The sequence below is a fragment of the Zootoca vivipara genome, chromosome 6, assembly GCF_963506605.1.
Source record: "Zootoca vivipara chromosome 6, rZooViv1.1, whole genome shotgun sequence".
NCBI lineage: Eukaryota > Metazoa > Chordata > Lepidosauria > Squamata > Lacertidae > Zootoca > Zootoca vivipara.
In genome coordinates, this window is record NC_083281.1 from 59218070 (window position 1) to 59238139 (window position 20070).

The window sequence follows — 20070 nt, forward strand, 5'->3', positions numbered from 1 at the left end:
GGAGGAATTGGAGTGGAGCAGGACTTGTTCTTTTCTAGATAGGATTTTAATCTGAGCCCGAGAAAAATCTGGGCAGAATTTTGCTTCCCAGGCAAGCTTTACAAGCAGCCAGAATCCGTAGATCTCTGAGCCAAAAATTACAAGAATCAGTGACAATGCTACAGCCAGCCACCTAAGGGCTGTGAGGATATGGCCGAGCCACCTAAGCACCTCTCCCTTCTCCCTACAGGTCTGAACACGCCGGGCCCAGCCTCCACCTTCAAGTGCAGCTTCTGTGGATATGTGGCTGACTGCTTGCCCAGCCTCCAACAGCACGTGGTCCTGCACAGCACCGCTGCAGCTGTACTGCCAGGCCTGGAGCCCAAAGCTGCCCAGAGCCAGCTGGACACCCCTGCCAAATTGGCAACACAGGGGGTGATGGCACCCCCTACAGAGGAAGCAGCAAATGGCTCCCCACCCCAAGGAGGTTTCTCCTCCACACTGGGGGATGGGGTGACAGTAGTGCAAATCAAGGAGGAGCCTGAAGACGAGGGGGAAGTCCTCAAGGGAACCTCCCAAGCAGGGGCAACTGCTGGTTCTGAGCTGGAGCCAGACACCTCTTCTCGAGCATCCTCTCCACATAGCCTGCATTCAGTAAAGGTGAAGTCTGAAATCACCAGCCCCACGCCTGGGTCCAGCCCAGTGCCCAGCGAGCCCGGGTCGAGCACACCTGGTGGCACAATATTTCTCCCCCAGTACATGTTTGGCCACGAGGCCACGGTGGTGCCCCAAGCTTCAGAGATCCTGGCCAAGATGTCGGAGCTGGTGCACAGCCGCCTGAAGCAAGGTCACACTGTGGTGCCCCCTGTCCTCTTCCCAGGCACCCCAGTGCCCAAGGGCGCCACCTGCTTTGAGTGCGAGATCACCTTCAACAACATCAACAACTACTACGTCCACAAGCGGCTATACTGCTCCAGCCGCCGCTTGGCAGAGGAGAGCCCCCCCGGCCCTCGCAAGCTGAAGGCGGCTCCTTCGGTGCCCCCCAAAGGCCCTCCCACACCTGGAGTCCTCCTCTCGCCCCCACTGCCAGGAGACAGCAAGGCCACACATGAGGGGGAAGCTGGACCAGGCGCCAGCCCACCCAGTGTCCCAGAGGTCAAGCAAGAGATCAAGGTGGAGGAGGGCGGGGCTAAAACCAGCCCCTCCCCTGAGGCCGATGGGACGGGGCGCATCAGTGAGGACAGCCGGAGCCCTGGGGGCAGCTCCATGGAGGAGCCAGACGATGACCCCAGCCGGACTGTGTGCGAAGCCTGCAACATCCGCTTCAGCCGCCATGAGACGTACATGGTGCACAAGCGCTATTACTGTGCCTCCCGCCACGACCCGCCGCTGCGTCGGGCTGGCGCTGCGGGCAAGGTGCCCTTCCTCCCCCAGCCAATCCGTACACGCAAGCGGCGCAAGCTGTACGAAATCCACAATGCCGCCAACCAGCTCAGCAGTGCCCCGGATGCCGCCCACCCCGAGGTGCCCCCCGTGGTCCCAGCTCTCATTCCTGTGGTCAAGGCTGCCCCCTCCCCTAGCTCGAGCCCTGACACGGATGGCCCCATTGACCTTAGCAAGAAGCCCCGCCTCCACAGTGGTGCGGAAGTGCTGCCGGCCTCCCTTCTGCCGCTGGCCGACTACCACGAGTGCACGGCCTGCCGCATCAGCTTCCACAGCCTGGACAGCTACCTGGCCCACAAGAAGTACTACTGCCCAGCCACACCGTTGCAGCCCAGCACACTCGAGCAGCTGCAGAAGATCAAAGGGGCCGTCCCAGCTGTGCTGAAACCTCGGGGCAGCCCCGAAGGGCTGAGTGAGGAACCTGAAGCAGCATTAGTCAAAGCAGAGAAGGGGGTCCCTTCTGTGAGCCCTGCAGCACCCCCGACTGCCTTTCCCAGCCTGGACTCGCTTCCGCAGTGCTACCTGGATGCCAAAGCCCTGCACCTCCCAGGCGCCAAGGTGCCCCTGGTGGTGTGCCCCTACTGCCCGCTCAACGGAGCCATTAAGGGAGACTTGGTGGAGCACTTCCGCAACGCCCACGGCCTCTTTGTTGCCAAAACAGTGGCTAGCGCCACGTTGATAGAGGCCACCCGGACGCTGGCGGAGGGCAGCTTGCTCCCACCGCTGCCCACTGCCTCCCCGCCACAGCCCCTCCCAAGACTGCGCAAGGACAGCTTCAATGGCAAGGAGCCTCCCGCTCCTTCCGTCTCCAATGGGAGCCCGCGCCCTACTGTCTCCCCACAGCCCCTTCTCCCCCTCTCCCCACCTGCCCCCTTGCCCATCTCTCCCTTGCCTGAGGCAACACCCAACGCCCCTCCCGGGTACACGGACAAAAGCATGCAGACCTTACCGGGCAAAGGGCCCCCCACCCCTGTGGCCAACGGCAACCACAGGTACTGCCGCCTCTGCAACATCAAGTTCAGCAGCCTGTCGACCTTCATTGCCCACAAGAAGTACTACTGCTCCTCACATGCTGCCGAGCACGTCAAGTAAAGCATCGTCCAGGCCTGGGTGTTGTTTGCCAGCCCGGAATCACAGCCTCTGGCCACTCATGGCTCAGGGGGCGGGCAGGGACGAAGGGCTTGGGAGCAGCCAGTCATGATGGACTCTCCTGCCATCGAGAGCATCCCATGCCCCCTGCTTTGTACCTGGGGGAAGGGTTGTTTTTGCACTAGGGCTGTGGAAAGGGGGCAGGCTCTTCCTTAATGTGTCCAGTGGAGCCCTGAAGTGGGCAGTGGGCAGCCAAGTTGCACGCAGGGGCTCGGAGGAGCTGAAGGAAGCCATGGGGATGTCTTCCTTACAAAGTGGGTGCCCCAACTCACAGGCTCGGTGTAAACCCTTCCTCTCAATCCCAGCACTAATAAGAGTTCAGGGATCACTCCACCCCACCCACCCCCTCCGTTTTACATCTGGGGGAGTTTATGGCCAGTTTGTGGGGGAGGTGCACTGCTCCACCCCTTCTCCAGCCCTGATTGTATAGAATGAATTGACCTGAAAATGATAACAGGAGCGGCAGCTGCACAGGTGAAATCTTGGGGCAAAGGGCCAGGTTGCCAGCTTCTGAATGGGAGCCTCTCTGCTTTTCTAGTGCACCCCCCAACTCAGCCAAACCCTCTGGAGGCCCAAGTTGCTTCCTATCTCTGCTTTCTATTTCCCCAATGCCTTTCTCCTAAGTTTTGGGGACTTTTCTCCACCAGGCGTGTTGGGGAAAGACCTCTCGTACCCAGAGAGACCCCCCCAAGATATACTTGTCCCCTTTTTATTTTTTCAGGGCTTCACTTTAAGCCAGGGCTCCTGGACAGCAGCTTCCCCACTCCCACGCCATCTCTCTCCTGTTCCTGCCCCACCTTTTTTTTTTTTTTTGCTTTCAGTATATGAAGTCAGAATGAAGCAACTCCTTGAGCATGTACAGAGTGCATACCCGTCACCAGTGCTTTTTTTCTTAAAAAAATGTTTAGGAGTACTCTGGTTTTTACTCAAAGAAAATCACCATTTTTATAGTTCAAATCGGGGGGAAATAACTACAGTAAATGGACAAAAGGAAAAAGATTCACAAAATGCTTAGGGGGTATGCGTACCCCCCAGAAAAAGCACTGCCCATCACCTGGGATTAGGGATCAGGTGTTTCTAAGGTAGAGGGGTGTGTGAAACAAATCCCAACGTTCCAAAAAAAGAGTCCTGGGATTTTGGTGTTAAAGGAAGAGCCTGCACTAAACGCTGGCAGGCATAATTGCCTCCCTCTTGCTCTTCCTTTTGGAACATTTTCACAGAGCGCGCCTCCTTGAGGTCAGATTTATATCCCAACATGATAAGTTACCCTTAGGTTTCTACATTTTAAGGAAATGTGGCACATGAAATACAAATCTGACTGCACAGCATCTGCGGGGGGAAGGGCAGCCCTTCCTTCTGGCATCCTCTGGCTTCTCCAGCTCTCTTTTGAACATCTTGATTCCCCCAGTCTCTCACTGCCTCCCCTTGTTGCCTCCACACCTCCTGCTCACAAGGAGGCTCTGTAAAACTTGCCAAAGCAGAGAAAGCTAGAGTGGGCTCAAAGCCCCCAAACCTTTCTTTTACAGAAACCCATAATGAATTCCCTAGCAAAACATCCACAAACCTTTCCTTTCTAGAAGTCCCATAATGGGTTTTGCATCAAAAAGCCCTCAGACCTTTCCTTTCTGGAAACATGTAATGCGTTGGGGCAAATGAGCAGACCTCAAAACATGGGTATAGGGTGGTACACAAATTCAATATACAATAATAACAACCTCCTCTTCTTCTTTCCACCATCGGGCAACTGGCTCCCCATCATTCCAAAGGTTTATGAGAGGTGGGAGAGAGCAACTGTCTTCACTTGGCAGTGAAGGAGCTATTTATTCTCTGTGTATGCTCAAGGGAGACCCTGATTTCTTGACATGCCTTGATGCCTGAAAAAGTTATGGGGTTAAACCATGGATCAGTGGAAAGCATCAGGCTTTCCATTGCAGAGGCATAATGGGGGGGGCAGGGCACTGGGTGCCACGCTGCGGGGGGCGGCACAAGCCACACGTCTCTCCTGGGAGTGACGCGGGAGCTCGGGTGCCTGCAGGCTCTGAGCTTGCAAGTGCCTAACAGCGGTGGAACAACATACAGGCAACCGATGGGACCTTGGGAGCAGCTGGCTGTGCCTGTAGAGCAGTCAATCAAGAGTGAGACACAGCTCTGCCAACTAGAAAGGCCCCAGTCCCAAATAACACAACTGGGTTTATTTCTACTTCAGTGGGCACTGTGCAAAGAATGGGGCTGGGATGCAGCGCACTGACCAGGCAAAAAGCACCTTATGGTCCATCCACACTTGCCCCAGAACTCTTTCCCACTCCTTTTGCCCATTGACATCTTAGGATAGTGGCCTGAAGGCTCCAGGTGGCTTGCACAAGATGGGTGGTTGTCCATCCTCTTAAAGCAAAGCAAAGGAGCTCCCTCACATTGTCTGGTGGTCCCTTTCTGCAGAGGCAATGGGGGTGTAGGAGGGAGGGCTCCCCCACCTCTGGGTGTGCATTTCTCCCTTTCCCTTCCCAAATTGTCGTCCGGTGGGTTTATGTAGAATCGATGTGGACTGGAACTGAATTGCAAACAAGAGCACTGAAGAGGGAAGGCAAGGCCTCTCTGCTTGGGAACCGTGTGTATAAGTGTGTACATAAATAAATGTCTACTAAATCTGTGCCTCCGGTTTCCATTGATGTGGATGCGCTTGGATACATGTGTAAATCTAGGGGCCCTTTCACCAGAGGATTTGAAATCCTGGCTGCCAATGAATGGAATCAGATAGTCAGGGCAGGGGGGTGGGGAGGGGAATGATCACAGAGCCATCTTTTGCAATTGTGATGTTTCATTTGCTTCAATTTATTGCTTAAACTGCACTTATCCTTCCCAAGGGAAGCCCAGAAACCAGCTCAATTGGTACAAAAACTCAGAGTAATAAATACAGCAAATCTCAAATTATAAAATAAGTCAACAAAGCCACCTTTATGTCAACACAATATGAAATCCGTAAGAATTCAGTAATCTCTTGCTTGGACTACAGTGGTACCTCGGTTTATGAACACAATTGGTTCCGGAAGTCTGTTCATAAACTGAAGCGTTCATAAACTGAAGCGAACTTTCCCATTGAAAGTAATGGAAAGTGGATTAATCCGTTCCAGATGGGTCCGCGGTGTTCATAAACCGAAAATTCATAAACCGAGGTTCCACTGTACTGCAATGCGCTCTATGTGGGGCTACCTTTGAAGGTGACCCGGAAACTGCAATTAATCCAGAATGCGGCAGCTTGACTGGTGACTGGCAGCGGCCACCGACATCACGTAACACTGGTCTTGAAAGACCTACATTGGCTCCCAGTATGTTTCCGAGCACAATTCAAAGTGTTGGTGCTAACCTTTAAAGGCCGAAACGGCCTCTGTCCAGTATACCTGAAAGAGCGTCTCCACCCCCATCGTTCTGCCCAGACACTGTGGTCCAGTGCCGAGGGCCTTCTGGCGGTTCCCTCACTGCGAGAAGCCAAGTTACAAGGAACCAGGCAAGAGGGCCTTCTCGGTAGTGGCACCCGCCTTGTGGAACGCCCTCTCACCAGATGTCAAACAGAAAAACAACTACCAAACGGAGACATCTGAAGGCAGCCCTGTTTAGGGAAGCTTTTAATGTTTAATAGATTGTTGTGTTTTAATGTTCTGTTGGAAGCCACCCAGAGTGGCTGGGGAGGCCCAGCCAGATGGGCGGGGTATAAATATTATATTAATTATTATTATTATTATTATTATTATTATTATTATAACAGCAAAGCCTTTCTTCTGGCCTTCATGTCCACACCCCATGTCCCCATTTCATTTGTATAACGATGGAAGATGTTTCTCTGTGGCACAGTCCCATGCCGCTGGGGAGAGCTTCTGAATATTCTCCCAAGCTTCTGATCCACACATTATGGACAAGGCAGGTGGTGTCTGATTGGGCCTCTTCTCCAGGACACCCTAAAGTGGAGGTGTCTAACCTGTTGCCCTGCAGATGTTGAACTCCAATTCCCTTCCCCATCAGCTTCAGGCATCCTCATGTCCAGCAGCCCAAGGGTATGGGAATTGCAGTTCAGCAACATGTAGAAGGCCACAGGTTCAACGCCCCCCCTCCATGCTTCTATATCTCCCCCTAGCCTCTCTAACCTTCCTGCTGCTGTCATAGCTGCTATTTGTATGTTGCCTGTTTATGGGCTTTGCACAACAATTGACTGGCCAAAGGATAACAGCTAAAGGACACAAGCCTCAGGCAAGCCAAGAAGCTTGTGTGCCTGTAGAAGAGGAAAGGAGACTCAACACAGTCTCAGATTCTGGCAATTCCCCAAATCTTCAAACCCTTGTAAAACTTTTTATTAATTTACCAGATTTAAATATTGCTTAATCATCATCTAAATATAGATAAAATCAACAGATTTTAAAAACAAGCATACCTAATAAAATGACATGTCTGGCCTAAACAAAAAAGTTACAGGTAAGTTGGTCTGACGTAGTCAAAACAAAATTAAAGAATTCCTTCCAGTAGCACCTTAGAGACCAACTAAGTTTGTCATTGGTATGAGGTATCTGAAGAAGTGTGCATGCACATGAAAGCTCATACCAATGACAAACTTAGTTGGTCTAAGGTGCTACTGGAAGGAATTTTTTTATTTTGTCTAAACAAAGAAGATTTGAGTAGGCATCAAAAACAACAATGAAGGGGCCTGCCTAAAGCCAGTCGGCAGAGCATTGATGCCACCGCATTCAAAAGACTTCGATTTCTCACAAGTGCAGAGCAAACATTGTGTGATGACTGTAAGAGTGCCACCTTGGCAGATTGAAGCCTTCAAGGGGCTGCATACAGGTTTAGGCTAGGGGTGGGGAACCTTTGGACCTCCCAGAAGTTGCTGTACTTCAACTCCCATGCCTTCTGCGGCTAATGGAAGTTGTACTTAAGCAACATTGGGAGAGAAAAGGGTTCCCTGCGCCTGGTTTTAGACAGTCCTTCAGGTAAACTGGTCACAAGCTGTTGGTGGCTTTACAAAGAGGAACACATTGAATTTGGCATGGTAACAAATTGGTAGGCAGTGCAGATCTTTGAACAGGGGGTGCCATATGCTGGCAGGGTCTTGTTCCTGTCAGCAATCCTACTGCCACAACAGCATTTTGCACAAAACACAGTTTCTGGAGCACCGAGCACAAATGAAACCCCACATAGAATTAGCAGCTTCTGGAAGCATCATTCCAAGGTCTGGGATCATTCCCCAGTCTGCAGTGCAATACAATTCTGGTTTAATAGGGCCTTGGGACACCAGGACAGATGGTGTGACCAGATGACCGCTGGTTCCTTACTGCCCCACCTGTCTGGTTTGAAAAATACAATGCATAGGCCCTATTGCCCTTGCCTGGTGGTGCTTCTTAAGATGCTGTAGCAACCACTGTTGTGTTTTGCTGGAGAGAGTACAGTTCTTTCCTTGCTTAGTGTGGGTGGTTTGAAAGGAGTATTTGGAAAGGCGGTAGAGTAGTGTGAAGCTACCGTATTTGACCAACAAGTGGAAACACTTCTGTTGATGGGTGTAGGCAATATATCCACCCTGGATATAGCCACATATTCAATTATAATTAATAACCTGCAATAGAACAAGTTTGCCTGTTAAACAGCATTTCCCACAGTGAGTGATTCTGGCCACAGGGTGTCGCTAAAACACTGCTAGTAGCCACAAACCGTTGTTTCCCAATCTGCATTTCATATTGGCATCAATGACACCAGAGTAATGCCACTGCAGGGGCTCATAGGGCCTTTAATAATCCATAGTATGTTAGGAAGGTAGGAAGCTGCCTTATACCAGGTCAGACCTTTGGCCCATCTAGCTCAGTATTGTCTGCACTGACCTGCAGTTGCTCTCCAGGGTTTCAGGCAGGGAGCATTCCCAGCCCTACCCAAAGAGGCGGGGATTTGGACCTGGTTCCTTCTGCATGCAAAGCAGATACTCTACACCTGAGCTATGGAAAACAGGAGAAATCTTGGGAAGTTTTATACTGCATCATATGATTGGTCCACCTGGCTCAATACTGTCTACAATGAGCAACAGCCACATACAACTTGATATGAGCAAAGATTCAGCCCAGGAACCTACGTTTTAGTGCCATGGGTCAATCCCTGGTACATGTGGTGTTAGAAAAGGACATACTGCTCCTGAGCTTGTGCAGAATGCATTTCTCTCCCAGCGAGCACCCTTATTTATATGGTTTTGGGATAAGGCTTTCAAAATTGGAATGCATAATTTCCAAACGGCTGGGTGTCAATAATGCCCATTTACAACACAAAGAACTCATAACCCACTTACTCTCAGCAACCAGAAACATCATAACCAGACACTGGAGAGACCTGTCAGGAGTAAGCATGGACCAATGGTACCAAATAGTATGGAAAACAGCCTTACTAGAAAAACCTAACCAATAAACTGAAACTTACACGGGAACAAATAGGACAGGACGCCTTCACCCGGTATGGCTCCCCTTTATCACACACACAGCCCAACAAGACAATGACAAAAATCTACCGACAGCATACAAATCAGTACGGCTAACCTGATCCAAAACACCCACCCACCCCACTCACACATGAAAACAAAGACCACCACAGCCAATCACAACCACACCCTAGGCCAACCCAAATCTATCTCACCACCAAAAGAACACAAGCAAATAAAAGAGAACCCGCACAAGCAATGCTGACATCAAACCCTACATATATTGAGTAAAATAGAAACATCGCTACCCAATCCCATCTTCATCCACCCCCTATCCACTTCATTCCCCCTCTTTCTTCCCAATATCTCAACAAATGAAATTGATTTGCAAAAATGATACATGTAAAAGCATGAGAGACACTGCACATACCTTTGTAAATCAAGAAATCTCTGATACTTTAATTATTATTTTTAAAAAAAACAGGACTGGGTGTCATCATCCCTGCCTGAAGGATTTATGCCCCAAGGCCTCTGGCACTGGAAACTAGGTCTAAGACCAAGATCTCTTCCAGGTGGCCTGTTTATTGAGCATTCATCCTGATTTGTTTCTAGGGAGTTTAGATGATGTTGCAGCAAACCAAGCATTATCCACACTTTTCAGGACATTTCTGTCACTTCCCTTATTACATAAAGTCCAGTCCTTTGGGGAAGCAAGCTTGTTTCACAAGACCTCCCAACTAACTGCACTAACTGCATGTGATGGAATCCTACCCCAAAACAGCAAACGTCTGGAAATGCCCAAAACCAGTCTGTTGGCTGGGGCTGATCAGAGATGTGGTTCAAAATATGTGGAAGGCAACAGACTGGCACCAGCTGGATAAACTCTAGATGAGGTCTGGATGAAACTCAGGTGGAACTCCAGCTCGGAATTGCTGCACCCTCATATTTAAGATTCAAAGGTCAGTAGAGGAGTGTGTGGAAACCACCCTCTTCCTTCGTTGCAGCCAGACACTGTTCCCCTAGAACTTTAGGCACCACCTCCCCTTCCTCCTGCTGCTGTGTGTCATCTATGGATGTGGCACTTTATAAAGACTGTGAAAACAAACCCCTGCCTGAAAGAGCTTGCAATCCAAAGTCGTCTTCACATGACATCTAAAATCACCAGACCAGTGGCAGGTGTGGATTGGGATTGGTGGGGTGGAAGGCAGTGTGGCCAACAGTAGGTGGAGCCACAGCCAATGGTAGGTGGAGTCAACTCATTCTGACAGCCAGGGCCACCCCCCTGGACTGGTTTGACGTAACAAGGCAGGCAGGTGGAGGTGGGCTGAGGCTGGAGGGGCAGCCAGGGTTGGATTAAGACCTTTAGAGCAGTGTTTCTCAACCAGTGTGCCTCCAGATGTTTTGGGACTACAACTCCCATCATCCCTAGCTAGCAAGACCAGTGGTCAGGAATGATGGGAGTTGTAGTCCCAAAACATCTGGAGGCACACTGGTTGAGAAACACTGCTTTAGAGAGCACTGAAATGATGATGGTGCCCCCAATATGTAATTCAAAATAAAAAACTTTTTTAAATAAAATAAAATTGCACTATGTAAAATATTTTTACACTCACAGATTCAAGTATGTATAGCTGAGAAGCACATACCAATAATAATAAAACTTAGATTCACTGCAACACATGACGGGATCTGTTTTTCTCATATTATTTTCATCTATGACAGTTGGACGCCCCTCTGGTTTAGATGGAGATAAGTGAATAAAAAGAGAACAGAAGAAAGGAGAGAGCATGTTGAGCAGAATGCAAGTTCTATTTTTCCATGGTGACTACTTTAATGTTTTAAAATAAATAAATGCCAAGCTGTGGTCCTGAGATATGTAAGAGTCCCAAGAAGCTTAAGGGCAACTTGGAAGACATGAATATTGTCCTGGAGTGAGAGAAGGATGAGGAAAGGGCTTCTAAAAGCTGCCCAGGCATGTTGGTGCAAGCAGAGCCTTTGGATCAGGGCATTGTCGCATGCAAGAAGTAATTACTTTTCCTGCAAAACCATCTCTGCCAACTTCCGGAAGCCCTTCCCTCCCGTGAAATCCTCCACACTTCACCCACGGTAGCAGCAAAGCAAGGGAATCTTTAAATAGTCTGGCTTTTAATAACAATGCTTATTCAAATCCTATTCCTAAATATATGCCAAAAAAAGCAACCATGAGAGCTTTAAAGATGTGTCAAAACCTGACAGCCATCCTTTTAAAGGGAAGGGCAGTGGGTGGGAGTGGAAGATAAATTCATCTCCATTTTCTGCAAGGCTGTAAATTCCAGGCGTAATTGATTTGCAATTGACCTTTTGGTGAAGCGGCTCCTGTGTAGCTTGATGGCCAAAGAGCTGCTGACATCGCAGGGGGAACTCCAGCAGAAAGCACCCAAAGTGCCAGTCACATATGGCCTTCCCAACCCCAGTGATGGTGACCCACCACACAAAATCCACCCACTGGCAAGTCCAGAACCAGGACTAAGGCAAAGGATAAATTGACTGCCTCACTGAATTTATTTATTTTTATTTATTTAATTGATTTATTGTTGGGAATTAAACTCTAATTCCCATTTACAGAGTTATGTGGAAGACAGCATGAGTCTTTGACCCTTTTAGTTCCCTTTTCCCTCCCAGAAAAAAACGATGCAATGCACTCTCTTTTGAAGTTTAAATAACATATAACTTTTACTTAGTGTCATAGGAGCCAACTCCTAGAGGCTGAGGGCTAAATGCCCCATATATTTTATATATATTATATATATATATATATATATATATATATATATATATATATATATATATATAGACCATGTTTGGGGCTTTCCACTTTTCTCGTTCCATGCAGATGTTGGAATGTTTGCATATACATAGATTATACATACGTCATACATGACGCAGGTAAAATCAAAGTTTTCAGAAAATCCAGACAAAAAACAACAGAAAAGGTTGCAAAACATCGCCCTCTAGCGGCAACTACACTGGTAGTGCAGCTATAAAACCTTCCATGCCTCAAGGCCAGGCTGGGCCCAACAGCCACAACCGCCAACGGAACCGAGCCCTGAGAGGCAGCCCGCCCCGGAGGCCAAGCCGGCGATGGAGCTTACGGCCCAAAAAATGCGCTGCTGGACCAGCCCCCATAACAAACGGAACCGCAAAAACCCCACGCCCCTAGGCCAGGCCAGAACCCACAGGCACAGCCACCGATGGAGCACACGCCCCGAGGTCAGGCTGGGCCCAACCAGTGGACAAGAGACCCGGGAGGCAGCCAACCCCCAACGTCATTGAAGCAACAATCTTGACATGACCTTTCAAATGTGAAGATGTCCTCATTCCATGCATTCCTGTCATCCCTACAGATATACCATTTCCATTTAAAAGATTACAATTCCCTATTCGAATAGCATTTGCAATTACCATCAACAAATCTCAAGGCCAATCTTTGAAATTCTGAGGCTTGTATCTACAAACAGAATGCTTCTCACATGGAAAATTGTATGTTGCATGTTCGAGAGTTGGAACACCAGAAAATCTCTCTATCTTGACAAAGATAGAACAAAAAATATTGTCTATCAACAAGTATTGTAATATTCTAAAACTTTACAACGTCAAATTTCTATTTCCATTTTTTCAAAATTGCCACAGCAACGCATGGCCGGGCCAGCTAGTTTCTAATAAATTCTAAGATTAAAACTGAATCCACAAGACAATTAACGCCATATGAAAAAATGATAGTAGAAGAAAATATAGCAAGAAAAGGATTAATATCATCCCAGTATAAATCAACTACAGTCGTACCTCAGGTTATGACCACCTTGGGTTATGAACAACTCGGGTTACGAACTCCGCAAACCCGGAAGTATTTTCGCCCCGTGCGCGTTCTGTGCATGTGCAGAAGCGGTGCGTGCGCTTTGCGCATGCGCAAAATGGCGCTTCGGGTTACGACCATTTTGGGTTACGAACTGCGTCCTGGAACGGATCTTGTTCGTAACCCGAGGTACCACTGTATAGAGACATATTTCCCTCCCCAGAATAATATGAGAGAATTGTGGGAATCAAATTGGGATTTAGAAATTGAGGAAGAGGCATGGAATGGACTGTGGATCAAAGCCCTGTATAAATCTATTTTGGCAATGACAAGAGAAAGAGCCCTCAAAATCGCACATGGCTGGTATTTAACACCTAGCTTATATAAAACCCAACAGCTCTCCTGTGTGTTGGAGAGGGTGTCCCACTATTGGGACACATATACATATGTGATGGGAGTGTTCAAAAATAGAAAAATTATGGGGAAATGTCTTTGATTGCAAGGCAAACGGTTCCTATGTCTCCAGGACTAGCATTGCTTAATTTATACAGTCAGGACTCACCAAGAATTAGAAATAAAGACTTATAACCCATTTATTGACTGTGGTGAGAACGACCATAGCCATAATGTGGAAAACATTGCAACTGTTGACCATGAATAAATGGTATGAAGCAGTCTGGCAGACAGCTTTTTTGGAAAATCTAACATGGAACCTGTGGGTAGCAAGAGGCCAAAAGAAAAAAAATAACTTCTACACAGTATGGGAAGATTTTATTGAACACACAGGTAGTGAGGTACATGGGCGAGTTGTGTTTGAGGTGGGTTTGCATTTTAACCTTTCATATTGTTGTAAAATGTAATATATTCCTTTCTTTTAATGAGATTGGAGCACATGATGTGTTATTTTATGGTTTTTAAGATTATGAGAATGATTGTGGCAAATAAACTATTTTTAAATGGAAAAGAAAAGAGAACAGCCCTGTTGCTCTAACTGTTAAGACTGTAAATAACTGCCATAACTGAACCAACTGAAAATAACTGCCTCGGGCACATGACATCACAGAGTTCCATAGGCCTTGTGAGCATTAACCCTTTACTTAGCATTTTGGATGCTTTCACCCCACATTTATATGCCACCTTTCTCCCAACTTGGGATTCAGTGCAGCTTACAATTAAAAACAACATTACTGAAAACAGAGTAATAAAAACAAATGAGTTAAAATACACCAAAACACATCTAGAACCAGCATTAAAATACTGATTGCCTTGACAGCAGTCCACTGGTCAACAGTATCTGCATCTTAAGTTTCCAAAGGCCTGTCTGAAGAGGAGGAAGGCCTTAGCCTGCCAGCAGAAGGATAACAAGGGAACCAATCTAACCTCTTTTGGGAGGGAGTTCCACAAGACGGGAGCAGCCACAGAAAAGCCTCTCTTTCGTGGCACCACTAACCATAGCTGATGGGACCAAGGGAAGGTGCTCACCCAAAGATTTTAGCACCTGGCGAGTTTCATATAGGGGGACATGATCTTTCAAGTAGTGGCGACCAAGCCATATAGGGCTTTATAGGTCATAACCAGCACTTGGGATTGTGCCCAGGAGCCAGTTAACGGGGCTAGCATGTTCCCTGTAACCAGGCCCAGTCAGCAATCAGGGTGCAGCATTCTGGACCAGCTGAATCTTCCAAACAACTTTCAATGACATCCCTGCATAAATCAAATAGAGAAGAGGGGGCCTGGAAATGAGAGATGAGAAAGCTGTTGCTGCCAGTCGGTGTAGGCAGTTTCCTTTGCTTCTCTGTATAACAGCCATGCTGCAGGAGGTGGTCCAAAATGTCTGGAGGGCACCAGACCAGATTGTGCTGTGGTTGCCCTTGTTGGTTATTTGACAGCCCCCCTCTCTGCTCTGCCCTCCCTTAAAAAATAAAACACCTGTACCTCTGGTAACTGCTTTGATCACTTGCAAAATGCTCTATTGGTGCAAATTACGTATTAATTAGCAGTTCTGGAGAGCTAAAGTGTTTTGACACAGTGCTCTTTGTGATTTATCACTGGCAGTTGTTTCTTTCTTTCCCCTTCCAGCTGGCTGGCTGGCTGGCTCAGTGACTCAGAATGGGCACACAGGCAGCTGGCAATGGAATGAAAGAGGGAGCACACTGCAGCCGGCAGCAAAGGGAAATCGTAGCAGCAGTGCCAAGCAGCTCCGAATCAGCTCAGCTGTGCCAGGAATCACTGTGCTCCTTGATGAGGGCAACCATACTGTTATAGCAGTGCAGGTGAAGCCCCTGCAAGGCTGGAAGCAGAGCAACTGTGAGGAGGGAGGGGGGGTTGGATTCTCTGCCACCTGAGGCAAATGGCTTCATCCCCCCTCATGGGTAGTCCGCCCCTTTGTAACAGCCTTCATCTACCCTGTTCTACTGACCAGGTGCGACCCGTCCCATTTTGCAGCTGAAGCCTCTCTTGCCAGGGCCATGTGGTGGTGGTGGCTTCCAGCGAGATCTTACAAGATCTCGCTGGAAGCTTCTCCTCACTTGTGTGGCAGGGATGGGCAGAGTGCCCACAGGGGCACCACCACGTGGGACTCCAACACCCAAGGCAGCTGCTTCAGTCCGCCTTGTGGATGTGCTGGCCTTGCTACTGACAATCTGGGAGGTAAAATGTGGGACACGAATGGTGCGGGTCCCCTTCGCCATGCTCAAAGCACACTTATAGATGGGGTTTTCTAATCTCGTTCTGAGTGCAGAGCCAGTGGGAAGGTTTACCTAAAGTAAAAAGCTTTGAGTCGTATAGTGAAATGTGGAGGGTATTCCAGGCTTATGGGCATGGTGATGTCACCATAAGGACATAAGAGGAGCCCTGCTGGATCAGGCCAATGGTCCGTCTGGTCTAGCATCCTGTTCCCACTGTAGCCAGCCAGATGCCTGGGGGAAGCCAGCAACACACACCCCCCCCATGGTTTCCAGCAATTGGGATTCAGAAGCATTGCTGCCTCCGATTGCGGAGACATCCTGGCTAGTTGTCACAAACAACCTAATCCTCCATGAATTTGTTCAATCCTCTTTAAAAGCCAACCAAATTGGTGACCATCACTGCCTCCTGTGGGAGTGAGTTCCATAGCTTAAACAGAAGGACTTTCTGTTACCTGTCCTGAATCTTCCAACTTCATAGGATGACCCTGAGTTCCAGCGTTATGAGAAAGGGATAAAAAACGTTTCCCTATCCACTTTCTCCACACCACGTATAATTTTATAAACTAGGATAACTCATGTGTACGGACGGACAGAGTGGGGGGAATCACAGGAGAGAACAGCAGCAACGCGTGGCCGGGTCAGCTAGTAATTTTATAAACTTCTACCCTGTCACTACTTCTCTATATTCAGGTAGGTAGCTGTGTTGGTCTGACGCAGTCGAAATAAATAAAATTAAAAAATTGTCCAGTAGCACCTTAGAGACCAACTAAGTTTGTTCTGGGCATAAGCTTTCGTGTGCATGCAATTTTTTATTTGCCTCTTCTCTATATTCACTCAGAGCTTCTTTTGGCTGAAGAAGGGCTATAGGGATTGTGACTCCTGCTCACCTTTAGAGAGGACCAGACTTAATGTGCATAGTGAGTGTGTGTGTGTGTGTGTGTGTGTGTGTGTGTGTGTGTGTGTGTGTGTAAGAGAGAGGTTTTATTTTACATGCCCCCATTCCATGCCTAGCAAACTTCCAAGTGCATCACAATAAATGAATAAATGTTATAGATGACAGAGTTTTGCAAATACCTTTATACCCTGCCTGTTGAACCACCATCTCTCAACCTATATTTGCAGCCTGAAAAGGACTAGACTAGTAACTTCCATTAGAGGGGGGAAAGCTCATAATCATATAAAACCGAATTCCCTGCATATGCAGGTGTGCCTGCGGAAAAGCAAAGTCTAAACAGAAACCAACCAAGATGAGCTTTTCAGTGCTGAATAATTCACTCTGTTTCAATTTGTTGGTCTCTGCGGGCTGATTGAGATGGATATTCTGTGACTGATATTTTTTTACAAAAAATAAATCATAGAATTAGCTTTTGAAATCTGTGGTTTGCCCTCAGAAAAATCTGGAGTGCCCTTTGGCCAAGAGAAAAAACAGCAGAAGCACACAGGGAGGTTGGCTGGCTCAGTCTGTTGTAAGATTGTGATAAATGAAGGGCTCCCCCTACTGTAAATTAGCTTTTAGGAAATAACAGCCAACAAATTCAGATTAGAACCTGTGGGGTTTGTTGGTGGTGGTGGGTGTTTGTTTGTTTGTTTTAAAGACCCACAAGGATAACAGAGATGTCAGCCATCAGGCACCTGGCTGAAAGAAAAGGGGTGTCTTTGCCTGGCACAAAAAACCCCAAACATATTAATGGAGGTGACAATATGCTCTCTTTGGAGAACACATTCTTCAAAGGATGGGAACAGGAGGAAGCACTACTGAAAAGGATCAGGTAGCAGATGAAAAAGCTCGCTCGCTCCCCCACATCCCCCTGAGACATTGGAGAGCTAATTGGAATAAAGGCAGTTCTGGGCTAGATGGCGAAAGGTGTCTGACCTGATATATGACAGCTTCCAATGTTCCACAACTGCTCTTACTTGGGGTAAAGGTTTCTGTTGCAGTTAGCACCCGATTGCTCCATGTACAAACTTTCCATTCCCCCTTTGCCTTTCCCCCACAGTCTGGGTCCCTGACCTCCTCTTTCTCACTGTTCTCATTTAGGCTGCATTACTTTTCTGGTGCCCCCAGACAATGCTGTGCTGCAGCCGGCTTGCTTTGAAATGCCCACTTCCTGCATTATTCTGTGGCTGTTAATTCTGATGCCTTCTTGCTGGAGGGCATCTCTCTCTCTCTCTCTCTCTCTCTCTCTCTCTCTCTCTCTGTGTGTGTGTGTGTGTGTGTGTGTGTGTGTGTGTGTGTGTGTGTGTCAACACACACATACACTTGTCAAAGAATAACTGGAAAGGTAGATGTTTTAATGCATCCCCTTGCTGGCTGTGCCCCTGTAAGCAACTGAATCCCACACCAAAGTCAGTTTGAAAAATCCTCCTACTCTCCACCTCTGGCTCCATCACCAACACATTTGACAAGAGTATTTCATTTCCACTAGGGACTGCATTGATTATGTATACGGGGCAAGCAAAGGTCTCCAGCACCCTGTGCAGAGCCTTTCAAAGAGGATGTTGAGCGATGCTGCTGGGGTCACTTAATGGTTGGCAGGGGCACAGTCTGTGGACTGCCAACGAGGACTTATCCTGTGGCCTCTGCTCTCAGTTTTCTCTCTCCATTTCTGCAACCTTTTCCAAAGGAGAACACGAGAGAGCTATAGAATTCACAGCCAGGTGTTCAGCGTGGAACCATCTCACTGAAACACAATGATCCCTTCCCCCCCTCCTTTTATGGGCTTCACTTCCATTGCCCATCTTTTATACTACACAGCCAGCAGGTAGAAGGCTGGGGGAAGTGCTGGGGGCTCCCAAGCAGGGGCGTCAGAGAATTCCAGCAAAAATGGAAAAAGGAAGCAGAAATTGCTGCAGTTCGTCAGTTCATCTGTGGTCAAGGACAGAAATCAGCCAATATAACTGTTATTTGTTCACATAATTGTTGTTGTCATTTTAAGTCCACAAATGATATATAAGGAAGTTTTTTTAAAAAAAAACACTGTTCCACAAGTTACATGAAAAGTTATGTAAGTTAACGTTACAAAACAGGTGGCAAGGTGGATGAAGTAATACGTGGCAGAAGCAGAGTGGAGCAGAAATGGCACTGACCATGACAAATACAGAATGAATTATAGAGATGGAAGGGACCCCAAGAGTCATCTAGTCCACCCACTGCAATGCCAGAATCACAACTAAAGAATCCATAACAAATGACCATTCAATCTCCATTGAAAACTTCCAAAGGAATGCAACAGACACCGCCTGCCATCTTACACCCCTGGCCCAAGCTGCTCCTTTGCAAGCACATTTAGCCCCAAAGTAGAAAGATAATCACAGCAAACAGCCCACAGACAAAATATGTATTTCAAAGGACATTGCCCAGCAGATGCAACACAAATATAAGCAAATGCTGCCAGGTGCACAAACAACTATTTCCCACCCTTTTGCTAATTAACCAGGCATATCCATATATTCCGTTGACTTTATCCAAATTATCAGTTGCTAAAGGTTCTAAAATGTTATTCAGCTTCCCAACAGAATTAGTTTCAGTCATGAAGCGACAGGACAGCGGGGAGGAGGAAGAGGATCGCAGCGAGGGGTGTAGCCATGACTGGGACACACTGGGGAAAGCTGGGGGTGGGGAAGGAGAGGTTGATTTAGAAAGTACTCACAAGGCAACAGAGGCTGGTGAAGAGATGGGCATCAGATGGGCATCAGAGGCTGGTGAAGAGATGGGCAAATATATAAAAGGATGTCATATAGAGGAGGGAGAAAGGTTGTTTTCTGCTGCTCCAGAGAAGCGGACACGGAGCAATGGATTCAAACTTCAAGAAAGAAGATTCCACCTAAACATTAGGAAGAACTTCCTGACAGTAAGAGCTGTTCGGCAGTGGAATTTGCTGCCAAGGAGTGTGGTGGAGTCTCCTTCTTTGGAGGTCTTTAAGCAGAGGCTTGACAGCCATCTGTCAGGAATGCTTTGATGGTGTTTCCTGCTTGGCAGGGGGTTGGACTGGATGGCCCTTGTGGTCTCTTCCAACTCTATGATTCTATGATTCTATGATTCAGTTCACAAGAGCCAGAGCAGCAGGACCTATCACCAGAGTCAGAGGGGCTTCTGTCTCCTCAAACACGGCAGGCTCTGAGGAGCAAGGCGCAGAAGGTAAACTCTAGGATGCTGAAGCAGACAAAGGCCCATATAGCCCAGCTCACTAGCTGGCCAGGTGGGGTTCATTAGCTCTGAGAGGAAGTGTGTGATTCCTCAGCTGCAGGAGGCTTGGAACAGGTGAGGCTCATGTGCCTCATCAAGCCCAGATGCTGCAATCAGCAGGCAAAGCAGGAAAGGGAAGCAGAGCTGAGGGGCTGGGTCTGCTCAACTGCCCATGTTAGTTGCATCACATCTTGGATATTCCAAGACTCTCTTTGACATTGTGCTTGTGTGGGACTGACCTCCAGGTGCTCTGACCCCTGGATCAGCTGCAGAGGCAGGAACCTGGCCTGACTGGACTTTGGACCTGTTGGCCTGCAGGACTACGCACCAGCATCTGCCTTGGGATTGTGGACAC

The 20070-nt window shown here is 48.0% G+C and overlaps 1 protein-coding gene across 4 annotated transcripts in view; it reads left to right on the top strand.

Moving 5' to 3' along the window:
* ZFPM1 (zinc finger protein, FOG family member 1) overlaps positions 1-4279 on the top strand; it is a 117440-nt gene extending 113161 nt beyond the window's left edge. For all 4 annotated transcript variants that reach the window (XM_035117130.2, XM_060276035.1, XM_060276036.1 and 1 more), the window contains one exon: positions 230-4279. In XM_035117130.2, coding sequence (XP_034973021.2) covers positions 230-2514 — 2285 coding nt within the window. In that variant the 3' untranslated portion in view covers positions 2515-4279. The remainder of the gene's footprint in view (positions 1-229) is intronic.
* Positions 4280-20070: the final 15791 nt, after the last annotated feature.